Source organism: Leucoraja erinacea, chromosome 7, assembly GCF_028641065.1.
Source record: "Leucoraja erinacea ecotype New England chromosome 7, Leri_hhj_1, whole genome shotgun sequence".
In the NCBI taxonomy this organism is placed as follows: domain Eukaryota; kingdom Metazoa; phylum Chordata; class Chondrichthyes; order Rajiformes; family Rajidae; genus Leucoraja; species Leucoraja erinaceus.
This window is the reverse complement of record NC_073383.1, coordinates 2,273,551-2,300,005: the sequence shown is the minus strand read 5'-3', so window position 1 is coordinate 2,300,005 and position 26,455 is coordinate 2,273,551. Positions and strand designations below refer to the sequence as shown.

General features: G+C 41.3%; 1 protein-coding gene across 1 annotated transcript; it reads left to right on the top strand.

The window, feature by feature from the left end:
- The first annotated feature begins 539 nt into the window (after positions 1–539).
- idh1 (isocitrate dehydrogenase (NADP(+)) 1) lies at positions 540–26,455 on the top strand. Its single transcript, XM_055637654.1, has 9 exons — positions 540–686; positions 2,351–2,490; positions 6,531–6,822; positions 13,125–13,227; positions 14,335–14,512; positions 15,520–15,671; positions 16,321–16,461; positions 22,440–22,602; positions 25,467–26,455. Exons 1-9 carry the CDS (start codon positions 555–557, stop codon positions 25,558–25,560), a joined length of 1,395 nt encoding a protein of 464 aa, XP_055493629.1. The 5' UTR covers positions 540–554; the 3' UTR covers positions 25,561–26,455.

Here is a 26,455-nt window from a genome sequence, read left to right as displayed (position 1 = left end):
GTAAAGCGGCGTGGATTGTAATGTAAAACTGGATTAACTCAGCAGGTTAGGCAGCGACTGTGCTGACGTTTCGGGTCGGGGCCCTTTTCTTTCTCCAGAGGTGTATCTGAAGGGTGCCGAGCTGAAACGTCGCCTGAAACGCATTCCCTCCAGAGGTGTGTGGGAAGGAACTGCAGATGATGATTTACACCGAAGATAGACAGGCACAAAGATGCTGCTGAACCCGCTGAGTAGCTCCTGCAACGCATCAACCTGCAGTTCCTCGTCACTCCATTTGTGCTCAGCTCCTGCACCGAAGCCCGGAACGCGGTGTGTGTGTCCCATAGCGGACCCCAACCCTTATGCTATAGGATCTTTGTGTGTGAGAGGTGTGGTGGGTGGGTTGGTGGGTGGGTGTATGTATGTGTGTGTGGTGGGTTGTCCAGGGGCAAGAGGGGAGGCGCCGCCGTGCGCCCCGTCCCCCGTCACGTGAGGAGGGGTGGTGGAGGTGGAGCGCGTTGATCACGCCAAGCGATTGGAGGAAGCGCATCACCCGTTGGGGGGGGGCGGGGGGGATGGAGGGTCAGCCCCGCCCCCATCCGCGCGCCGGCTCCGGGGACGTTCGGGCGGCGGCAGTTGGAGTCAAGGCGGCGGCGGCGGCGGCGGCGACAGTGACAACTTCTTCTCCTCCCCACCAGCTCAGTCAGGTGAGGAGTTTTCTGTGGTGAACAAGGGCGGCCTCTGCTGGGAGCAGCCCTGTGAAGGGACTCTCCGTGCAGCCAGACTGGCGTCTCTTCCGCAGTGGGGTGGGGCGCCGGTTGTCGCCGTGAGCCGGACGGTCCATACATATCTCCAGCCTTGTTCTTCCACCCGATCCACCCAGCCTTGCATGCAAACGGGGCAATGACCGAGACTGCGGTGCTTCTGCAATAAATGCAGCCTCTTCCTCCACCATTTTTGTCCTCGGTTTCCACCGTTTCCCATTTGGTGTCGCAATCCTTTACCTGTTGCCAGTTGTTTTAAACTCATCTCAGAAGCCCCTTGCTGCCGCATTTAGATCACCGTGTTTCTTTAATATACGTTTGAAGTTTGATTGTTTCACTGTCACTTGGCATCAAAAGAATGACTTAGCAGTGGTCGTGAAGGTGCCGGTTAGTTCATGTCCCTTTGCCTATAACGGCACGATACAACGTTGTTTATCCAGGAGGGAAATTGATCTGCCAACTGTCATAAACCGTGTTCTCACTCACTTAGCTCAAACCATCAATTGCGGTTGGTTGTCAAGTATTTTATCCTCACAGCGTAGGAAAGAACTGCAGATGCTGGTTTAAATCGGAGAATGACACAAAAAGCTGGAGTAACTCAGCGGGATAGGCAGCATCTCTGGAGGGAAGGAATGGGAGACGTTTCGGGTCGAGACCCTTCTTCAGACGAATATCTGCGACTGGTTTTGCCGTGTTTATCGGCCTGTTGGGGTGGAGAGGAAGCAGGGCTCGCCATAGTACTTAAGTCTTTCGCAATACCCAATGTGGAATGTGAATTGGATACAGTGTTTGTTACAGGGAGGTCTCATAAGCACAGGCTTGCTATTGATCTGCTGATCTATTTTGCCGAGACATAGCGCGTACATTTGTTTAAAGAAGCGCCAGGGGATCTTTCGACTCAACCTAAGAATGGACGGAGACTCAATTAACAGGATTGTTGGTAATGGGATTAATTCAATGAGGCGTTGCCCATTACATTGAAGTCGCGTTGGTTGTTTTATTTAGATCACCATGTTTCTGCAATATACGTTGAAGTTTGATTGTTTCACTGTCACTTGGCACCAAAAGAGGGACTTAGCAGTGATCGTGAAGGTGTCGGTTCAGGCAGAATCATAAAAGTGGTTGCATGAGTTTACAGCACAGAAGTGTTTTAAAGTTGTAAAACTAGTTTTGTGAAATTCACATTGCCTTGTCTATTAGTTCCATTTTGTGATTTGAAGCGTAAAGATACCTTCCAGTGTTATACCAAAATTGAACTTGAAATTTGAGATCTAATGTATAAAGAATTATACTTGGCACTATCTTAAAGGGCCTGTCCTACTTTCACGACCTTTTTTACTCGTGGACATTTTTAATCATGCTACAAAAATGCCTCGACCTACTTGATGCCACGAGTACCTACGACTAGCATCGCGGCTTGTTACGACCTACCTACGACCTCCGTTGACGTCGTGACGACCATGCTGCGAGTATGAGTGAAGGGCAAACTCGGCAGAGGTCGTGAAAGTGGGACAGGCTCTTAACAAGGCTAGAACAAAATGGAAAGCTGAAAGAAAACCTAACAATGGATTTATTTGTCATTAATGCCTATTTACATTTTTCTACAGAATCTTAACACAACAATGTCAACCAAAAAGATCCAAGTTGGTTCTGTGGTGGAAATGAAAGGAGATGAGATGACCAGAGTTATATGGGAACTGATTAAAGAGAAGCTCCTCTTTCCTTATTTAGAGATTAAACTACACAGGTTGTAATTTAATGAACATTGAAACATACATTTTATTAATCGTGTTTTGATTGGCCGAACCAAGTGGAAATGAATGTTATTTAACATCATTGTAAATGTTTATATTTTGGAACTTAATGAAGCTTTTTACTATTTTGGCTATTTTTGTTCTTGGCTATCTAAAAATAATAATTCAAATTTCTGCATAATTCATTGACGATGAGACTCATTGTGACTAAGCATTTCTTTTGGACTGAGTTACTTAAATACAGTTCAATTTCCTTTTGTATGATTCTGTAATTATTTTTAATATATTTAAGTAAAGGTGCTATTAGTTTGGTCATGTTTATCATTTGATGTCGCGTCTTGAATGTTTTCTAAAAGTTTCAAGATGTGTACAAGATTTTTTTTTAAAGTACAGATTGATGTACAAGAGATTTTTTGTTGTATTTTTGTCTTATTTTGCTTTTCCTGGTAGTTAATGCTGCCAACTAAGATACCAGAAAGTAAGTTGCCTCAGAGGCTTTTGACAAGCTTTCATCTATAAGCCAAACCTGATCGTACATTGAGGAGGAGTTATTCATTTTGAGACTTTATAGTTGAGTCTCATTTCATTTCTCTAATGACGTCTCCATGCAGCACACATAAAAAAAAGATGTAGGAGTACAGTCCAAAGCTGCCACGGCTGCCGTGATCCATTTTCTGATTTGGCTGCACTGTAATGTTAAGGGCAATGTCTGTGCCTTGCACTATCTTTGTTGGCATTACCTAACTATGTACAAAGATCAAATAGTGCAGTATGCTATCAATGGAATGTTTGATGTGACAAATTATTGACTAGCAAGTAAAAAAAACTGATATCCCTGAGTAAATAGTTTTCTTTGGGAAAGTATAGCAGATATATAAAATTATAGAAATGTACAGCATACATGTAAGGCGGGTTACTTGATTATCAGCCAGAGTTCTGAACCTTTCATCCAGAGACATCCAGAGTTCAAATTCCACCAAGCCAGGTGGGTATTGTAAATTTAAAAAAATCATATCAGGATTTTAAAAAATAATAAGCTAGCCTGATAAGACTATGTGTGACTTCAGACTCACCAGTGTGGTTAACTTACTCCTATTTTCATGATATGACCTGGCTTGGATGTCTTCCTCCTTTGCATTTTTGTAGTTCCCTGTACGCTTTTGTCACTGTTTTCACTCTCCTACTTGCATGGACCGATGGACCAAATAACCTGTTTATAGCTCGTCCCCACAGTCACCTTGGTTTTACCCCATCAGCGATATCCCTGCTCCCAGCAACTAAACAAGATTGTCTTCTCCTTCCTTGTTCAGATGAAGGGTCTTCAATCTGAACTGTTGGCTCTGTTTCTTTTCCCACTGATCAGTGGCTGACCATCTGAATATTTCCACCAGTTTCCATTTTATTTTGGATTTCCAGCATCTGCATTTTAATTTTTGACTTGGCTCCTTGTCCATATTTTGCATAATTTTGTTAAACTGCTTGCTAAAGTTCATGTGCATTGTATCAAATGACTTCTCCTCGTCAAACCTGTATTTCATCTCAAAATAATTCAGTTGTTAGGCTTATGTAGTGTTCAAGGACAGCCAGCGTAAATTTAAGTGAATTAGTTGTGTCTTTCTGTTAACTTATGCGTTCCCCTTTTCCAAAAAAAATATCTCCATTGATATAGAGCTAACAGGACTGTTATGTACCATTTGTTTCCTCTTTTTAAACTACACCATTGGCCAACTTCTGTTGGAAAATAAGGGCAAAGCCTGTATTCTATCCTCCTTTGGCTCTTATGTTCTATGTAAGTATTTAATGAAATACCCACTCATTGCAAAATGCATATAACTAATTTGAAAAAAAAAAAAATGTGCTTAATTTTTATAGAAATAAAAAGATTTTGACATCTTGTAACATATTCAAGATGCCAAAAATATATTTGGTACATAATCTGGATTTAACCTTTTTATCTAGTTTAACTGGATGGGTGGAATGTAGCTGTTGCAAAATAAGTGGAGGATGGATTCTGCTGGACCTTCATATAGGTGACGTTTTCATGGAAAACGTCACCTCATGCATAGGGAATGGATGAAAAAGTGGGATAATACTTTTAATCATAACAAATAAGAGGATCCCATTTGGTTCTTGTGATTGTTAGCCCATTCCAGAGGAAATGGGTGAGCAACCTTGATTCTACATTCTTAATCATTTCTCTTAACCCCCTTAGCATTCAGGAATATATTGATCTCTTTCCTGAACATAAAATATTGCCCCGACAGTCCTTTCAAGCGAGGCAGAGGTTCACTTGCACCTCCTCCAACCTCGTCTATGGTATCTGCTGTTCCAGGTGTGGACAAACACAGACTCAACGATCGTTTCGCTGAACGCCTTGGATCAGTTCGCTTAGGCCCATGCAAACTCCCAGTTGATAAACGCATTAACTCCCCTCCCCATTCCCACACAGACATTTCGGTGTAGGAAGGGACTGCAGATGCTGGTTTAAACTGAAGATAGACACAAAATGCTGGAGTAACTCAGCGGGATAGGCAACTTCTCTGGAGAGAAGGAATGGGTGACATTTGGGGTTGAGACCATTCAGACTGATGTCGGGAGAGGTACATAGATAAGGAAGTGTACAGATAAGGAAGTGTAAGGTGTGAAAATAGGACAAGGAATGGAAATCAAGGAAAATGTAGAATAGATCATTGTTAGCTGGGAGAAGGCATGAACAAAGCAAACAGCTGACAATGTAGACGGAGGCAGTAAGATGGGAAGGGGGAAGGGATGGAGAGAGGGAAAGCAAAGGTTACCTTAAGTTAGAAAAGTCAACGTTCATACAGCTGGGGTGTAAGCTGCCCAAGCAAAATATGAGGTGCTGTTCCTCCAATTTTCGCTGGGCCTCACTCTGACAATGGAGGAGGCCGAGGACAGAAAGGTCAGGGTGGGAATGGGAGGGGGAGTTAAAGTGTTGAGCAACCAGGAGATCATGTAGGTTTAGGCGGACTGATCAGAGATGTTAAGCGAATCGATCGCTGAGCCTGCGCTTGGTCTCACCGATTTACAAGAGTCCACAAATAGATGAGGTTGGAGGAGGTGCAAGTGAACCTGTGCCTTACCTGAAAAGACCGTCGTAGTCATTGACCTTTATGCCTTGGGCCGCCTCCACTGTCAGAGTAAGTCATATGCAAATTAGAGAAATAGCATCTCATATTTCGCTTGGGCTGCTTGCAACCCAACGTTATGAATATTCATTTCTCTAATTTCAACAAACCCTTGCCTTTCATCCTGCTGCCAGACTCTCCTCCACACTTGTCATCCTGCTTAGTTTCATTTTTTGTATCCTCTCTTTATCACCTTTTCTACAGCCAACAATGGACCATACACAAAAATGCTGGAGAAACTCAGCGTGTGCAGCAGCATCTATGGAGCGAAGGAGATGGGCAACGTTTCGGGCCGAAACCTTTCTTCCAACAATGGACCATTGTGGGCTCCACCTTTCCTTGATCATCGGTGCTGGCTTTGATTTGTTCCTATCATACCTTTCATTCATTTGTTCTTTGTACTTTTTCATAACTAGTTTCCCTTTCCCCTGACTCGGTCTGAAGAAGGGTCTCGACCCGAAACGTCACCCATTCCTTTTCTCCAGTCCTTGACTGTGCTACTGGCCTTGCTGAGGTAGCGTGAGATATAAATGTAGTCAATAGAAGGGAGGTTGCTTTGTGTGATGGTCTGGGCTATATGTACAGTTTGCTACCTTTCCAGCAGAGGAAATCTGCCACGTTTATTTAATCCATTTTATGGCCTCGAAGGCCTCTTAGCCTGAGAGATATTAGATGCGGAAAAAATTACTGACTTGGCAGTAAGAGTCACGTATTGTAAATCATTTAACATATTTAAATGTTGCATGTTTTGCTCATTGAAGGATTAATACATTTATATAATTGTATGTAATTACAGGAAAAATAAAGAAATGTTATTTATAAAATGTCAACTTTCAGTTTCAGCCTGATCCAGACTAAGATTTGAACGATGTTATTTTCTATTTTAGTTATGACTTAGGAATTGAACACCGTGATGCTACCAATGACCAGGTGACCATTGATGCTGCCGATGCTATAAAAAAATATAATGTAGGAATAAAATGTGCCACCATCACACCTGATGAAAGCAGAGTGACGGAATTTAAGCTAAAGAATATGTGGAAATCGCCCAATGGAACCATCCGTAACATCCTTGGTGGTACGGTGTTTCGAGAAGCAATCATCTGTAAGAACATTCCTAAACTTGTACCTGGTTGGATCAAACCAATCATTATTGGACGACATGCATATGGTGACCAAGTAAGCCAAAATCAGTTTTTAAACTTAACAGTTTAGTTATTGTAAACTTGCTTTCTAGATAGCCCTTTATTTTATGAATCACTGAAGGTAAATTTGAGGAAGGATATTCTTGTTATTGAGGGAGTGCAGCGTAGGTTTACAAGGTTAATATCCGGGATGGCGGGACTGTCATATGCTGAGAGAATGGAGCAGCTGTGGAGTTTAGAAGGATGAGAGGCTATCTCATTGAAACATATTAGATTGTTAAGGGTTTGGACGCGCTAGAGGCAGGAAACATGTTCCCGATGTTGGGGTAGTCCAGAACCAGGGGCCACAGTTTAAGAATAGCCATTTAGAACAGACGAGGAAACACTTTTTCTCACAGAGAATGGTGAGTCTGTGGAATTCTCTGCCTCAGAAGGCAGTGGAGGTGGGTTTTTCTGGATGCTTTCAAGAGAGCTAGATAGGGCTCTTAAAAATAGCAGAGTCGGGATATGGGGAGAAGGCAGGAACAGGGTACTGATTGGGGATGGTCAGCCATGATCACATTGAATGGCCAAATGGCCTACTCCTGCACCTATTGTCTATTGTAAAAAAAAAGGTTTAGGATCTCTTCATAGATTCTGAAGACTTTGTTGCCTTGGTTGAGCATGTTTGAATTATTATACAGCCAGAAGTTTGTGCAACATGGGGCTTTTGTCCCACAACATTCATGACATAATTATCTTTCTACACTAATCAACTTTATTTGCACCTAATCCATAACTATCTATGCCTTGGTCATTCAACTCTTTGTGTCGATGCTGGTTAAATCTGGCTATCTGCCTCTACCACCTTCCGACAGTGAAATCCTGTCACCGACCATCCTGTAGTCAAGTCAAGTCAAGTTTATTTGTCACATACACATACGAGATGTGCAGTGAAATGAAAATGGCAATGCTCGCGGACTTTTGTGCAAAAGACAAACAACAAAACAACCAAACAAATTATAAACACAATCATAACACACATATTCTTTTACATAATAAATAATGGAAGGAAAAACGTTCTGTAGAGTTAGTCCCTGGTGAGATAGGCGTTTACAGTCCGAATTGCCTCTGGGAAGAAACTCCTTCTCAACCTCTCCGTTCTCACCGCATGGCAGCGGAGGCGTTTGCCTGACCGTAGCAGCTGGAACAGTCCGTTGCAGGGGTGGGAAGGGGTCTCCCATGATTTTATTTGCTCTGGAGTTGCACCTCCTGTTGTATAGTTCCTGCAGGGGGGTGAGTGAAGTTCCCATAGTGCGTTCGGCCGAACGCACTACTCTCTGCAGAGCCTTCTTGTCCTTGGCAGAGCAATTCCCAAACCAGATGGTAATGTTCCCGGACAAGATCCTTTCCACCGCCGCTGCGTAGAAGCGTATGGAGGTGGGGGGAATTTTCCCCACAAATCCCCTTTTAAACCACTTGCCTTTTGCTTTTACCCCATGCTCTCTATTCTTACACATCCCACCAATTGGAAAAAGATTTCGCATTTTCTACTGATAGAAAGAATTGCTGCATTTCTAATTTCCTCCAATCCAATATGAAGCCATTTTATGTGGAGATGGGAGTAGGCACATGGCCACACAAATCTGTAATTTGGACTCTCCTTTGTATTTGAAGCACCCGTCTGAATCAATGTTAAGAGTATAACTTGCATAAAAGTTGGTGCTTTGGTTTCTGGAGAAAATCAGTTTTAAAAGAAGCATGTTGCACAGTCAGACTGAGTTCATTTGTGCAGTTATTAATTTGTTTTTTGTACATGGTGTGGATTTATTTTCACAAGTTACGACTTAATTACGAAGCAGTATGGATCCGCCCTGAAACAGCTGTTTACTTCCTGCCAACCATTTATGTATTTTACAAGACCTCTATTTGCAGAGTGTTTTTAAAGAACATGCACTGTGTAAATGGAGGCCCAGTTTTACTTTCTTTGCTTGTCTTGGGTTCCTACAAATTAGTAATTGGGCCTGTCTGAAACACAACCTTCAAGGACAAACGGCAGAAGCTTTACTATGTACTAGAAGGTAATTGACATGGAAAGCTATTATTTTCACGTTTAAAAAAATGCGCGTTAAGTAGTTTTTACAGAAGGCTACTTTATACCTACAAACCTGTACGTCCTTTGAGTGTGGGAGGAAACTGCAGCCACCCGTTCTCTGATTTGCTGTCTTTTGCCTTTATCTGATAAGTGGGTGGCACAACTAGTAGAGCTGCCTCAGCTCCAAGTGACTTCAGTTCAATCCCGACCTGTGGTGCTATCTGTGCGAGGTTTGTTCACACTATGAAACTATGTGAAAAGAAAGAGATTAGTTAAAACAAATGTAGGTCCCTTGCAGTCAGAAACAGGTGAGTTGATCATGGGGAACAAGGATATGGCGGACCAATTAAATAACTACTTTGGTTCCGTCTTCACTAAGGAAGACATAAATAATTTGCCGGAAATAGCAGGGGACCGCGGGTCAAAGGAGTTGGAGGAATTGAGTGAATTCCAGGTTAGCCGGGAAGTGGTGTTGGGTAAATTGAATGGATTAAAGGCCGATAAATCCCCAGGGCCAGATAGGCTGCATCCCAGAGTACTTAAGGAAGTAGCTCCAGAAATAGTGGATGCATTAGTAATAATCTTTCAAAACTCTTTAGATTCTGCAGTAGTTCCTGAAGATTGGCGGGTAGCAAACGTAACCCCACTTTTTAAGAAGGGAGGGAGAGAGAAAATGGGGAATTACAGACCAGTTAGTCTAACATCGGTAGTGGGGAAACTGCTAGTCAGTTATTAAAGATGGGATAGCAGCACATTTGGAAAGTGGTGAAATCATTGGACAAAGTCAGCATGGATTTACGAAAGGTAAATCATGTCTGACGAATCTTATAGAATTTTTCGAGGATGTAACTAGTAGCGTGGATAGGGGAAAACCAGTGGATGTGGTGTATCTGGACTTCCAGAAGGCTTTCGACAAGGTCCCACATAAGAGATTAGTATACAAACTTAAAGCACAAGGCATTGGGGGTTCAGTATTGATGTGGATAGAGAACTGGCTGGCAAACAGGAAGCAAAGAGTAGGAGTAAACGGGTCCTTTTCATAATGGCAGGCAGTGACTAGTGGGGTACCGCAAGGCTCAGTGCTGGGACCCCAGCTATTTACAATATATATTAATGATCTGGATGAGGGAATTGAAGGCAATATCTCCAAGTTTGCGGATGACACTAAGCTGGGGGGCAGTGTTAGCTGTGAGGAGGATAGACTGCAAGGTGACTTGGATAGGCTGGGTGAGTGGGCAAATGTTTGGCAGATGCAGTATAATGTAGATAAATGTGAGGTTATCCATTTTGTTGGCAAAAACGGGAAAGCAGACTATTATCTAAATGGTGGCCGATTGCGAAAGGGGGAGATGCAGCGAGACCTGGGTGTCATGGTACGCCAGTCATTGAAAGTAGGCATGCAGGTGCAGCAGGCAGTAAAGAAAGCGAATGGTATGTTAGCTTTCATTGCAAAAGGATTTGAGTATAGGAGCAGGGAGGTTCTACTGCAGTTTGTACAGGGTCTTGGTGAGCCAACACATGGATTATTGCGTACAGTATATGTCACCAAATCTGAGGAAGGACATTATTGCCATAGAGGGAGTGCAGAGAAGGTTCACCAGACTGATTCCTGGGATGTCAGGACTGTCCTATGAAGAAAGACTGGATAGACTTGGTTTATACTCTCTAGAATTTAGGAGATTAAGAGGGGATCTTATAGAAACTTACAAAATTCTTAAGGGGTTGGACAGGCTAGATGCAGGAAGATTGTTCCCGATGTTAGGGAAGTCCAGGACAAGGGGTCACAGCTTAAGGATAAGGGGGAAATCCTTTAAAACCGAGATGAGAAGAACTTTTTTCACACAGAGAGTGGTGAATCTCTGGAATTCTCTGCCTCAGAGGGTAGTTGAGGCCAGTTCATTGGCTATATTTAAGAGGGAGTTAGATGTGGCTAAGGGGATCAGGGGGTATGGAGAGAAGGCAGGTACGGGATACTGAGTTGGATGATCAGCCATGATCATATTGAATGGCGGTGCAGGCTCGAAGGGCCGAATGGCCTACTCCTGCACCTAATTTCTATGTTTCTATGAGCATTTGGGCATATCATGCAGATGCTTTGTTTTCTTCCTCGGTCCCAAAATTGTGTGGGTTTGTAGGTTAATTGGCCACTGCAAATTGCCCCTGGTGCATATGTGAGTGGCAGGATCTGGAGGGAGTTCAAAATATTATTTTAGAAGTGTAGATGGTAGATACAAGCACAATGGGCTAACGTGCCTTTATTTGTGCTGTACAACTATAACGTGTTTGGATATTGTACTGCAAAAATGAAAAAAATGCAATGATCTGGATAAAATTAATTAACTACTGTACATACCATCTTTGGGGAAATTGACTAAGGTAGCACCAGAGATTCTGGTTCGGTCTTGACTATGGGTGCTGTCTATATTGAGTTTGTACGTTCTCCCAGTGTTCTGCGTGGGTTTTCTCTGGGTGCTCCAGTTTCCTCCCACACTCAAAAGACATACAGGTTTGTATGTTAAATGGCTTGGTAAAATTGTAAATCCTCCCTAGTGTGTAGGATAGCGTTGGTGTGCGGGGATCGCTGGTTGGCGCGGACTCGGTGGGCCGAAGGGCCTGTTTTTGTGCTGTATCTTTAAACTAAAGGAAATTAAACTCAATGTACATTTGAATGACGGGGGTTGTGGTTGTGTTCTCAGAAAGTTGATATGTTTTGTGACTCTTCATTATGCAAAGCTGCGACATCTGCGAGTGCATCTAGAAGCGTGGAATTACTTATTTTTCACAAATTCTGAACACAAATTTTATTCTGTATCTCAAACTTTTGGGTATGGATTTATGAATTCTGTACGAGCAAAATTTTGTTAACCATACAGCAGTAATACAGGAGTTGCCAGTATCTCTTGAACATTTTTCTTCCTTTATGTTTCAACTTTCAATGGAGTGGAATAGATATGTTCTATTGTGTTGTTTGATATACAGGGAATGGGAGTGCTAGAGCAGCAGCAAAAATGTTTTAAATATTAATTTCAAGGAAAAGGGGAAAATCATTGGGTGGTGTGTTTCTACCTACCGTTTGTTCTTTTTGGAAGAAATACAGTGGCACTGTATGTATACTTAAGGAGATAGATAAAATATTGTTGAGAGTTTGTAAAATGACTCGGTAACAATATTGCAACAATATCGTGATCCTTTAACTTCCATCTGTATGAAACAAAGTGACTGCTTTGCAAAGTTCATTATATTATGCAAATAAACTGAAGATTAACAAATTCAGAGAATGACAATTTTGTATACATTTCCATGAATCGCTTTTAACGTGTTTAATTTTGCAAATTATTGGAAAATATTGGACAGTATTTAGTTTAATTTCAGTTGATTTTTGGTGTAGCGTTGTGGAAGAAATAAAATCATCAATAAAATGCTGCTATTCAATTCTCTCAATCCTGCATTTCCCTCACGCACCTTGACTTTTTTTGTTCATTCGCATAATTTTGCAGAGATTTTATAATTGATTCCTTATCCTTGTTTTCTCTGTTATTTGCATTCTCAAAGATTGATTTGATTTGGTCAATATTTAGCTTGTAGCTCCGCTGCAAAAAGTCCTAAAAGCACTTTCAGTATTAAAGAATGCAAGAATTCTAATTGAGAACTTTGATGATAACTGACTCCCTGAACCTGCAACCCAACAAGATGCCTTTACTAGGATGTGAATTATGCGGAAATAGAGTAAACAAAAATATAGTGCTAAAGTAAATCAGTTAATGTTTCCTCGCACCCGCTGGGGCACTGATTCCAATGCTCTCTGACCGCTCACTGCGTCCCAGTTCCCACCCTCCCCTCTACTTGCCAGGGTTCTGATTCCTGCACTCTACTGGCTCAGGCCCCTGGTTCCCATGCTCCCCTTTTTAACTTTTCTTCTGTGACCACATTTGTTTGAACAGCTTTATCTCTTTTGTGCGCTCCCTTTGAACTGAAATAATTACTATATAACAAGTTGAAAATAAATGTGAATTAATAGCATAACAAAACTTGAAAATGCTTGAAAAACATTCTCAGCAGGTCAGGCGGCTTTTGTGGTGAGGGGAACAGTATTTCAGGTCTATGAACGTTATCAGAATCGTGTGTTGGAGTACTAAAAGGATGATATATGGATTAAATAATAAACATATATAATGTATAAATAACATCCACTAGTCTAACACTAGTAAAGCTCCCAGCTTACTGGATTATCGTAACTTTACTGTATTTCCTCTTCTCTGCAGTACAGAGCTACTGACTTTGTTGTACCTGGCCCTGGTAGAGTTGAAATAAAATACATACCTGACAAAGGTGAACCTGTTACCTATACTGTTCATGAATTCAAAGGTAAGATCTGTGTGATGAAAAGATACATAGTTTAAGATCAGTCCATTTCCATTTACTGAATTATATGACCCCCTTCTTGCTCGCGTAGTAATGTGTGTGTGGGCGGCACGACTGACATCGCAGCGGCCTCTGCAGTCCGTCTGTCTTTTTTAATTTTTTTGTCCCGTGGAGGGTATAGTTTGTAGTGGGTTTTTAAATGTGTATGTGTGGGGGGTGGGTGGGGGAAACTTTTAAATCTCCTCCCTGTACGGGGACCTGACCTTTCCCTGTCGGGTCTCTGTTGCCGTTGGGGCCTAGCACTGTGGGGGCGGCCTCCAACCGGAACGACCTGGGGGCTCAAGTCAGGGAGCCGGCGGAGCTGCGGACCTACCATCGTGGAGCAGGCCAGCTTCGGGGCGTGGAGAGCTGTGGTGGCGCGCTGCTGCGACCCGACTGTGGTGGATGGTGACACCGGGAGCTCGCGGGTCCCCGGTGGGAGACTGCTTCACGGAGCACCAGCAACGATAACTTCTCCCGCCCGAATTGCGTGGTTGAAAGTGGCCTGGAGCGGGGCCTTACATCGCCCGGTGCGGCTTTAAATGGCCGCGGACTTGCTAGCTTGCTTTGACTTTGACTTCGGGAGAAGAATGGAGAGCAGGGGAGAGACAAGACTTTGCCTTCCATCACAGTGAGGAGGAGATTCACTGGGATGGATGTTTGTGTAAATTGTGTTGGTGTGTGTCTTGGTTCTTTTCTTGTATGACTGCAGAAACCAAATTTTGTTTCCAAATGGCAAATAAATGGTATTGTATTGTATGGGGCATGTAATATAGTTCTGCATATTAATTGCTGGTACAGAGACAAAAACTTCAGTCTCAAGCAGATGTCAAATTTGCACTTTTCACGTTTAGATTTGCACATAATTTAATTAAAATGGTCAAGAAAAGTTCCATGGAAACTGAGATGTACTTGTGAATCCGATTTATTGTTACAGGAAAGAGGGACCTACAATTATTTTTAATAGCTCTCAAATTTCAAAAGCAATTGGAGGATATTAGCACAAACAGATATACTTTTGTATATTTAGTGTGCCATATTTAAAATAAAATCACTTACTTTTTATTACAGATGGTGGAGGAGTTGCTCTGGGAATGTACAACACAGACTGCTCTATTACGGACTTTGCTCATAGTTCTTTTCAACAAGCTCTTGCTAAAGGTTGGCCATTATACATGAGCACAAAGAATACTATACTGAAGCGATATGATGGACGATTCAAGGACATATTCCAGGAAATCTATGACAAGTAACTTTCTTGTTACATAAACATTCCATAAATAATATCCCACTCCTCCCTCTTTCATAATCATACTTTATTAGCCAAGTATATTTTGCAACATACGAGGATTTGCCATACAGTCATACCAATAAAAAGCAACAAAACACACAAAATACATTTTAACCTAAACATCCACCACAGTGACTCCTCCACATTCCTCACTGCGATGGAAGGCGAAATAAAAGTTAAATCTTCTTCAATTCTTTGTCCTCCTACGATCGGGGGCCTCGAGCCTTCTGTTGACGGGACAATCTTGGCTCCCGTAGCCGGTGGTCGGGCTCACCTTGTCGGGACGATCAAACTCCCCCATCAGGGGGATCTCGGCTCCCCCGCGCCGGGCGATCGGACCACGGGTCGGGGCTAGTCGAACCTCTTGCGACTTTGGAGCTTCCCGACATCAGCCTCTACCCGAGACTCCTCGATGGTGAAATCCGCAGGCAAGGGATCGCAGTCTCTGATGGTAAGTCCACGGCCCAGCGGTAGGGCTCAAAGTCAGTCTCAAGCAAGGCCGCCAGCTCCATGATGTTAGGCCGCAGAGCGACCAGAGATACGATCCGGAAAACAATCGCATCTCCGGCAAGGTAAGAGATTGAAAAAAAGTTTCCCCTGACCCCCTCCCCCACCCCCCACATAAAACAAACCAGAGAACATTAACACATACTTTTTATAACACGCTAAAAATAACAAAAAAAAGACAGACCGTTGGCGAGACTGCCATCGCTGACGGCGCCACCTTTTTCTTTCAAACATTCCTTGTTTTACTTTACTACCAGAAACAATACTGTTTAAAAGGGGAAAACGCGGTGGCAAAAGTCAACAGCTTAGTACTCAGACGATAAGGGCAGTGTAAATTTAAATGTTTGGAAAGCTTGACTTTCAGGAATGAATGAATGGTGAGGTAAGGCGCCCAATAGCACATCTGTGTTTTGGACCTTAAATAGTTTTCTTTAACCAAGAATTGCTTTCTTTTACAGACAATACAAAACACATTTTGAGGCTAAAGGAATCTGGTATGAGCACAGATTGATTGATGACATGGTAGCTCAAGCACTGAAATCTGAGGGTGGTTTCATATGGGCCTGCAAGAATTATGATGGCGATGTGCAATCTGACTCTATTGCACAAGGTAACTTGCCACAAGCGGCTGTGTAATAAATAGCTATTTATAATGAGACATTCATAGATTTATAGTTGTGGCATGGTAGCGCAGCGGTAGAATTGCTGCATTACAGCACTTGCAGTGCCGGAGACCCAAGTTCGATCCCAACTACAGGTGCTGTCTATAAGGAGTTAGCATGTTCTTCCTGTGACCGCGTGGGTTTTCTCCGAGATTTTTGGTTTCCTTCCACACTCCAAGGACGTAAAGGGGTTTGTAGATTAATTGGCTTGGTATAAGTGTAAAATGGTCCCTAGTGTGTGTAGAATAGTGTTAATGTGCGGGGATCTCTGGTCGGTGTGGACTCGGTGGGCCGAAGGACATGTTTCCGTGCTCCATCTCTAAACTAAACTAAAACTAGACAGATAACGCCATCCAATAACATGTTAAATTTCCAAGTTTACCAATGAACATAAAATACTAAACTTCCTTATTTCAGGAACCCTACAGGTCAATTAAAGTATTAAGACAATATTAAATTCAGTTCTATCAAATGGATGTACTGAACAGAAATGAAAAAAACAGCTCTTCCTTTATCTATGATTTTATTAATATCCTACAGAAGCATGGATTTAATTTAATTTTAGTCTTATTCTGGCAATTTTCTATTTGTCCACAGGATATGGGTCACTGGGAATGATGACAAGTGTATTAATTTGTCCTGATGGTAAGACAGTAGAAGCGGAGGCCGCCCATGGCACTGTAACACGTCATTACCGAATGCACCAACAGGGCAAGGAAACCTCAACTAATCCCATTGGTAACATGATTTTGCTGTTTTTTTCCTTGTATAAAAATAATACGTACAAGGATGTTCTATTTGATGTACAATAATGCTGTAACTTAAGTGAGTTTCATGGTGGACACAGGATGTGTGTTGGCTGGAAAGAAATTAAAAATTACATGATCTACGTCCTTCACAGAAACCTACAACACCTATTCTGCACAAATTTTAGCTTTGAAATATTTTAGCCAAAAAGAAAGAGATGAGATGTTCTAAATTAATGTTCAATGCAAGGCAGTCCATACAGATTTTGGCAATGCCAATGTATAAGGCTGAATTTTCATTGAGCTTCGTTACTTCATCCAATGTTACTTAAACCTGAGAATCCTGGTAAATAGTTTTTTTGCTGAGAATCCTATTGGGCACCTACTGAGTTTGGGTGCTCAAGTTTTCAAAGGTGCTCCTTTTTAGATGTTTATAAAAACAATTAATTTGGAAAGCTCAAGATTTTTGAAAATTTTAAGATTTTGTAGATTAGATAATAACTTAATGCAACAGCATCTAAATTGTAAATGGTATAATTTTACTTTTAGGGTGTGGTCAGTACTGGCAAGGCATTAATTGCACAATTCTTGCTGTGAGCATGAATAATGACAGTGACTGGAACTGGACAACTGAGCAAACCAATCCAAATTGGGTTGATAGGCATTGTTCTGTGAAGGCAGAATATGTCCAAATGGACTTCATTACAAAAATGCATGTTGTGAAGCTTCATTACATGGTCCTGATTTCCAAATTGCCAAATTACCAAATGGCTTGCTTGTGTTCAATTTCATAAGTTTCTATGGTAAATTTAACTTGTTAGTGTAGGAAGGAACTGCAGTTGCTGGTTTAAACCAAAGATAGACACAAAAAGCTGGGCCAATTCAGCGGGACAGGCAGCATCTAGGGAGAAAAGGAAGAGGTAATGTTTCGGGCCGAGATCTTTCTTCAGACTGTGTCACATGGATTACCAAATTACAGAAACCCCTACTACACTTGCATCCCATCTGCAACTTTAAACATGCATGTTTTCTCAATTTTCAATTTCTGACAAGGGACATTGACGTGAAATGCTGACCCAATTTCTTACTCCACTGACTGACACGCTTAATATTTCGTTGCAGATTTCTGGTAACTGCAGTTCAGTTAGGTAACTGTAACATCCAGATTGAGGAGTAGCTTCTTTCCAACAACCATCCAGGCTTTTAAACACTACAATCTCCAACTAAGCTCTGAACTGTATGTGTGCGCGCGCGCGCTCATGTCTTGTTTTAGTCTTTGCACTACTGTTTATTTATATATACTGTTCCTGCTTTCACCGCCACCTTCTTTGACAGTTCATTCCAGATGCTAGCTACTGTGGGACATATGTTCCCCATGGTTTCTATTTAAAGAACTCCCTCTCACTTGAGGGCATAGGTTTAAAATTTTATCATTGTGTGGCTATCTACCTTATTGCCTGTCAACATTTTATAAAACTCCTTCATGTCATCTCTCAGCCTCCTCTGCTCCGGAGAAAACCGACCCAGTCTATTCAATATCTTAGTATACCTCAATCCCTGCAATCCAAACACCATTCTTGTGAATCATTGTGAACCCTCTTTAGCTTCATCGTATATTTTGTACCGTGTACTGCACGGAACTGCATACAATACACTAAGTGAAACCTAACCAATGTTTTATGCATCTGGACAATTGAGACCTCAAGTCTTTTACTTAGTGTCCTGACCAATTAAAGGCAAGTGTGCCCATATGCCTTTATCACCTTATCTACTTGTATTGTCACTTTTGGGTACTTGCACCCCTAGGTCTCCATTCAGTCACTTCCCAAGGGCCATGGCATTCACAGCCATTGTCCTGCCTGTTTTAAATTCATTAAATCGCTTCACATTTAGAAAAAGGAAAGGGTCCTTTGGCCCACATGTTTGTGCCTCACATGATACCAAGTTAAACTGATCTCATCTCTGTAATGATTCACATCCCTCTGTTCCCTGCACTTCCATGTGCCTATCTAAGAGCCTCTTAAATGCCATTATCGTATCTGCCTGTGCCACCACCCCGAACAATGTGCTCCAGGCCCCCGCCACTCTCTGTGTAAGGAAAAAGCTTGCCCCGCACACCTCCATTAAACTTTCCCCCTCTCACCGTATAGCTATGCCTTCTACTGTTGGACATCTCTACCCAGGGAAAAGGTTTCTGACTGACTACCTTATCTATGCCTCTCATAATTTCTATCAAGACTCCCTCAATGTTTGTTCCAGAGAAAATAATCCAAGTCTACCCAACCGCTCCCTGTGGCTGAAACTCTAATCCAGGTAGCGTTCCGGTAAACCTCTGCACCCTCTCCAAAGTTTCCTCATGTTTCCTGTAATGCACGCAATACCCCCAATGCGGACTAACTGAAGTCCTAGGAGCTACATCATAATTTCCTGACTTGTATTCAATGCCCCCAGCAATGAAGGCAAGCATACTGTATACTTTTTTCACCCTATCTACTTGCATCGCCACATTCAGTGAGCTCCAAGATCCATCAGCGCATGAATGCTGTTAGAGATTTTTCTATTCACTGTATACTTCACCTTCCATTCAACCTGCAAATGTACAAAACTTTGCACTTACTCTGGTTAAACTCCATCTGCCATTTCTGGAGCTGATCTATACCCTGCTGTCAGCCTTCCTCGCTGCAACTCCAATGTTGGTGTCATCAGCAAACGTATGCCAAACCATCTACATTTACATCCAGGTCATTCATATATATCTCAAACAGCAGTGGTCCTAGCAAAGATCCCTGCGGAACACCACTGGTCACAAACCTCCAGCCAGAATATCAACCTTCCACCACAACCCTCTGTCCTTTATGAATAAGTTGGTTCTGAATCCAAATGACCAAGTCATTATGAATCCTGTGCATGTTAATCTTCTAAATCAGCCTACCATTAGGGACCTATTCAAATGCCTTACTAAAATTAATGTATACAACATTCACCTGCCTAGCTTCATCGATCTTCTTCATCACCTGCCTACCTTCATTGATCTTCTTCATCACCTAGTCAAAGTTAAATTCTATCTATTTTTCACCTTCATCACTGTCCACTCTATCACCAATTCTGGTGTTATCTGCAAACTTACTAATAATGCCACTTACATTCTCAAACAAATCATTTCCAAAGGCAATTTTGTATTCAATTTACTATCTCAGCTTGGGTCCCATATGTACAGAACATTATCGCACTGCCCTTGTCAATCCTCTTAGTCACTGCTTCAAATAACACAAACTCATGATTGTGAGACATGATTACACATAAAACCAAGCTGACAATCTCTGATCTGTCCTTGGTTTTCCAAATGCAAAGGTGTCTCTCAAAATCCCTACGTATCTTTCCCACCGCTGTTGCAGGGTTACCAATATATAGTTCCCTTGCCTTTCTTTGCTGCCCTCCTTAAATAAAGGCACCAATAAGGTTACAAAAATCTCTGCCAGGGCCCCAATAATTATCTCCATGGCGTCCCATAACAACCTTGGTTACACCTTATCAGGTCCTATGGATTTATCCACCTTTATGCATTTCAAAACCTCTACTAATGTTGATATGTTTCAGAAGGATTCTATTCTTTCCCCTGAACTCAAGAACTTCGGCATGGTAAATATGGATGAGAAGTATTCATTCAAGACTGTGCCCATTTGCCCTGGCTACACATACACTATCATATTGATCGTAAGGGAGCCTACTCTGTTCCCCAGCTACCCTTTAATTTTTTTATATGCCTAGAATATTTTAGATGAATTTTATTTTTCAGGGATATCTCATGGCCCTCTTTTGCCCTCCTAATTTTCTCTTTGTCAGGGGGTTTCTTGATCCCAACTGCCTATGCCTGACATATGCCACCTTCAATTTCCCTCATCAACCATAACACTAAACTAAACCAAGGTTTCGTAATCTTATCAGACTTGCCCTTCACAACAGGAACATGCTGAGCCTGAACTCTCCTTATCTCACTTCTGAAAGTCAAATGAGCATCTCTTCACCAACAACGTTCTGATTTTTGAGAATTGTTGTGAGGCCAAATAAGAACTGTCATAAATTGATTAGGAAAAGCTTAGCCTTGACCCAATTTGAGGCTATTACAGTCATCTATCCACATGTTGCTTCAGAATCAAATCCTATCAGATATGTTCGTACACAGGGTTATAGACATTACTGGAACCGAAGGTCAACATCTTTGGAACTATCCAAAACTAACAGGACTCTCTTTCCTCAATCCTTTTAAAATATTTTTTCCCTTTAGTTGAGGTAGTGGCTTCTAGCCTAACTATTCTTTCAACCTGTAGCTGCACTGATCCATTCTCCGAACCTCCCCATCAGTCTTGGTCTTTGTGATTAGTTTTTAATTGATGATTCCAAAATTGACTCTGAATTTAAAAACAGAAAATGCTGAAAACATGGAATCGGTCGGACAACATCTATGGTACGATAAAACGGTTCACATTTCAAATTGAAGAATCTTTATCGATTTCTTTTTTGTATTCCGATCACTACTCTGATTTCTGACCAACTCTTCTTCATTCTAATTTGGTCATGTTCTTTATCCTTTCCCCAAATTCTTCACTAACATCTCAAATTGCTCCCCTTAAAATCCTCAACACATTTATATCCCATTCAAAAAGCAACTTACCTCACCTGTGTTCTTTCCCTTGTGGCATAGTATCAATTCCAAATTTCCTTCTGCTGAGAAATACCAATTATTTATAATGGTTGATAGTTTATTGAATCATAGGTTAATGACTTTTCTTGCCTTTAAAATACATATAACCTTCCTCATGGAAGGTTGGTTAAGAAGGTTCAATGGTTGGGTATTAATGGTGGAGTAGCAAGATGGATTCAACAGTGGCTGAATGGGAGATGCAGAGAGTAATGGTGGATGGTTGTTTGTCAGGTTGGAGGCCAGTGACTAGTGGGGTGCCACAGGGATCTGTGTTGGGTCCACTGTTGTTTGTTATGTACATCAATGATTTGGATGATGGTGTGGTAAATTGGATTAGTAAGTATGCAGATGATACTAAGATAGGTGGGGTTGTGGATAATGAAGTAGATTTTCAAAGCCTACAGAGAGATTTATGCCAGTTGGAAGAGTGGGCTGAAAGATGGCAGATGGAGTTTAATGCTGATAAGTGTGAGGTGCTACATTTTGGCAGGACAAATCAAAATAGGAGGTACATGGTAAATGGTAGGGAATTGAAGAATGCAGGTGAACAGAGGGATCTGGGAAGAACTGTGCACAGTTCCCTGAAAGTAGAATCTTATGTAGATAGGGTGGTAAAGAAAGCTTTTGGTGTGCTGGCCTTTATAAATCAGAGCATTGAGTATAGAAGTTGGGATGTAATGTTAAAATTGTACAAGGCATTGGTGAGGCCAATTCTGGAATATGGTGTACAATTTTGGTTGCCTAATTATAGGAAGGATGTCAACAAAATAGAGAGAGTACAGAGGAGATTTACTAGAATGTTGCGTGGGTTTCAAAAGGTTGAACAAGTTAGGGCTTTATTCTTTGGAGCACAGAAGGTTAAGGGGGGACTTGATAGAAGTCTTTAAAATGATGAGAGGGATAGACAGAGTTGACGTGGATAAGCTTTTCCCACTGAGAGTAGGGAAGATTCAAACAAGGGGACATGACTTGAGAATTAAGGGACTGAAGTTTAGGGGTAACATGAGGGGGGACTTCTTTACTCAGAGAGTGGTGGCTGTGTGGAATGAACTTCCAGTGAACGTTGTGGAGGCAGGTTCGTTTTTATCATTTAAAAATAAATTGGATAGTTATATGGACGGGAAAGAAATGGAGGGTTATGGTCTGTGTGCAGGTAGATGGGACTAGGGGAGAATAGGTGTTCGGCACGGACTAGAAGGGTCGAGATGGCCTGTTTCCGTGCTGTAATTATTATATGGTTATAATTCTTCTCCATTCATTCTGTTAAGCCTCAATCTTTGCTTGGTCTCGAGGATTATCCCATAGAGCAAAGCTGGATGACAATTCTGCACTGAAGAACTTCTGTATCACATTAGAGGATGTATGTGTAGAAACCATCCAGTCTGGTTGCATGACTAAAGATTTGGCTGCATGTATCAAAGGTCTGCCAAAGTAAGTATAAATACTTCTTGGGGCTGATTCATGTATTTTAACCAATCTTAAATATTTATCGGAAATTTATTACTCTTTCGGCAAAGATAGGTCTATTCTGGATTGTTAATTACTCTTGCCTGCTAGTCATAACACATGCCTGGTTCACATTATTAAGCGAGTTCGGTATTACAACTGTGCATGCCCAGGTCAAGGGTCATTCGGGATAAACATTCTCGCCAGCTGAGCTACTGTGTGTGTACGGAACTGCGTATTCATTTCAATGAGATTTATAAATAAATGTATCCATCAAATATGTCAGCATTAGGCCACAGCGTACTGCACGCTGTACAAATCCACAATTGTATCTATTTAAATTATTGACACCATACAGCACCAGCCTTGAAAACACAAGAATGCCTGGAACGAACCTGCCAATTATCAAATCCCTGGCATTAGCCTGAGTCACAGCCATTCGAATTCAATATTGATTTACACGAAGTACAAGTTGTGTGCTCAACCAATTTGAGACATTCCTATCTAAACAACCTTCCTGGATTGAAGGAAACGAGGAGAAAAAAATGATTTGAAATGAAATGATTCAATTTATTGTCATTGTCAGTGTACAGTACAGAGACAACGAAATGCATTTTTAGCATCTCCCTTGAAAGGGAGACACAGGGCGTCGCGGTGTGCCCGCGCCTGCCGCCGTACATTCCATTACAGGCAAAGGTGGGTGAAGTGTCTTGCCCAAGGACACAACGACAGTATGCACTCCAAGCGGGATTTGAACCGGCTACCTTCCGGTCGCCAGCCGAACTCTTAGCCCATTGTGCTATCCATGTGCTGTGTGGGAGGTAAATTGCAAACAGTTGGGAACAGGCTGGTTCCGAGGTGGGTTGGGATGCTGTTGGTTTTAACCTTATGGTTCCAGTCTGTCAGGGCAACAGTTGGGAGCCGGGTCCATTTGGTAACCGATGAGAATTTGCAGCTATTTGAACCAATGCCAAACTAGAGGCTTTACTCAGCAGTGGGTCGCAGCTCCCCAGCTGACGGGACCTGTTCTTGCTCTCTTTGAAGGAGGTACCGGCCACCACAGCGAGTGGGCAAATGCGGAGCCAACCCCTAATATGAGTGGGAGCATTTTCTCAGACAGACTTTGTCGACAGTTGGGAGAGAGAGAGGGAGTTGGCGATGTCGCACAGACGGAGCAGTTAAATAATGACCCATTAAAATACACCCATCGGCCACTTGGCGACCTAGACTGATCTGCCAGCCCTCTCGCTAGCTCGCTGCGTGCCCAATCCTAACGCAGAACCTCCACAAAACCTTTGGGCTTCGGGGAACACCTGCACAAAGAGCCTTTGCTAACAAGGGCTGGCGAACTGTGCTGGTCAACGTGCATTGGGCGAGATGGCTGGGGGAAACACACCGCAACCACCGCAAACTTGGAACAGCACAGACCCTCCATTCAATCTATCCAATACTAAAGGGCAGGCATTTCACAGTTAAATGTCTTATATCGGATTGGCGGCTCCTTCACAGGGCCAACCCTGTACTCTTGTTTTCCACGGAGATGAATCTTTGCCTTAACAGTACATTCACACCCGCTGTAGGTAAAGCATCAGCCCACATCACACTGATACAGTCACTGCCTGCCTCAGATTAAATATTTTTACATAAATTATGAATAAAGATAAGAAAATGTTTCAAACACTTAATATTTTCTTATTCCAGTAGAAAACACATTAAGGATTAAAAGAAAATAATAAATTCTAATAAATAATACATTCTTTAACATTTTGAATAACTCATAATTGCAGATGAATGAAGTGAACTAGAACTGGGACTGTGTAAGTAGTGTGTGAACAGCAGAACAAGAAAGGAAGCTGTTGAGTTGACAGAATTCTAGATTAATTTATACAGTTTATACAGCGCTGCATTTTTTAATCCCGAATGACCTTTGACAAATCCCATGATTCCTTGTGTTTATCGAAATACCGAACTCGCTTATTCCAAATCATGCAACAGCAGAGTTATCGTGGTGAGACATTGGCATCAAAGATGTAACTTTTATAGTTAGATTTTATGTATTATATGACAATCTTTGTGATTAGTGCTGTCATCTGATAAGTATTACTGCAATCATGGGTCTATACATAGGCGTGCGGGGATGCACACACCATTCCATTTAATTATGATAGTCCTTATAATTAACATCTGGAAATCTTTTAAACTTTGCTTGATAGGTCATTGTGAAGGATAATAGGCCAAAGTTTCCGCTAACCCCTCTGGATAACTCTGCTAAAGTCTTGGATTTTCCCAGGTCTCTAACTTTCTAGCCAATGTACCAGTTGTCATGAAATAACTGGAGTCAGGACTTAATCGAAGAATGTTGACACTTATTACCATTATATCCTATTGTAAAAAGTGTTTCAGATTTTTATAAACTCACCCAGTGGTTTATTGTCTGCCTATTTTTTGTTTCTTACCCTGAAATCTTAATGAATGTAGAGTCGATACTGCAGTATTGATCCTTTTGCATGTACCCAGATTAGTGAATAGATAAAAAGATTTGGGTTTAAGTGTGAGGATGAGTGTTTTATGACACTGGAACTAAATAATATTAATACCGTGTACTTAAAATGGAAATGTAAGGAGGGAACATTAGCCTAATATGAATTTAAAGATTCTCCTGAATGCTAATAAATTATAATGCCAGAGCAAAGAATTTTGATGATGCTATCCATTTAAATTTGCATAAGCTATAAAAGATTGTCAAATGCAAGTTAGAAAAATATCTAGCTTTTAAACATGAAACTGATTTAAATGTCTAACTTTTGTGCTTTTATTTTATTTGTAATTCACTGTTTTTTGTTTTGAAGTGTGCAACGCTCGGATTATCTGAACACTTTCGAATTTATAGACAAACTTGCAGAAAATCTCAAACAGAAGCAATTGTCTTCACATAAGCTTTAAAACTTGCTTCATATGCACTTTAAAATGCACACTGCATTGTTAATCATGGTCACTTCAATGTACCGAATGAGTGTCCTATCCCAAGTCAGATCTTTCATTAGATTCTAAATGTTAAAATGGCACTTACAAATTGTTATATTTAGTAGATAACACTTGGAACGCATCATATAAGTATTGAGCTAATGGAAAAGTTGCTGGATTCGATCATGACTTGTTTTCATTGATATTAAGCATAATACTATGTAATGTGTACAGCAAGAGATTTTCACTACAATTAACAAAAAGGGCACATTATAGTTAATAACATAAAGGAAAGAATTAATACCAAAAAAAATCAGATGTCATGTAATCTTCACTTTATGTTAACTTTATCAGTTTTTAAACAAAGGGATATAATATGAGCGGAGTACTTTATTCAAGACTCTCTTTTTGGAATATTGGCCTTGGAGATTTGAATGACTATTGAAAAATCTTTACTGTCTGTGCTAAAGAAAAATTGGATTCCACTCCAAAAGTAGATGAGATTTGGTAAATGTTGGGGGTATGGAAGCAAATTATAAAACAACCAGGTGCCTGAATTCTTGGGGACATTCTGGAATATCTCCAAGATTGTTTAATTACCAAAGTACTTCATTTACATTCACTAAAATGTTTTTGGTATGGAAACTATATGGTCATAACATTTCTATGTAAAGATCATGAGACTAATGTTTCAAAGTGAGAGTATCTAAATTTTTGAGTATTCTGCTTTTGTTTTGATGACCAGGTCTAATTTCATGATAATTGAATTTATCTGAACTAAAGAATATAATTATTAAAATATAGTTTTACATAAATGCACATTTATATAACTTGATACAAATTTCTTTCTACCTTAATAAACTTATACCACCTA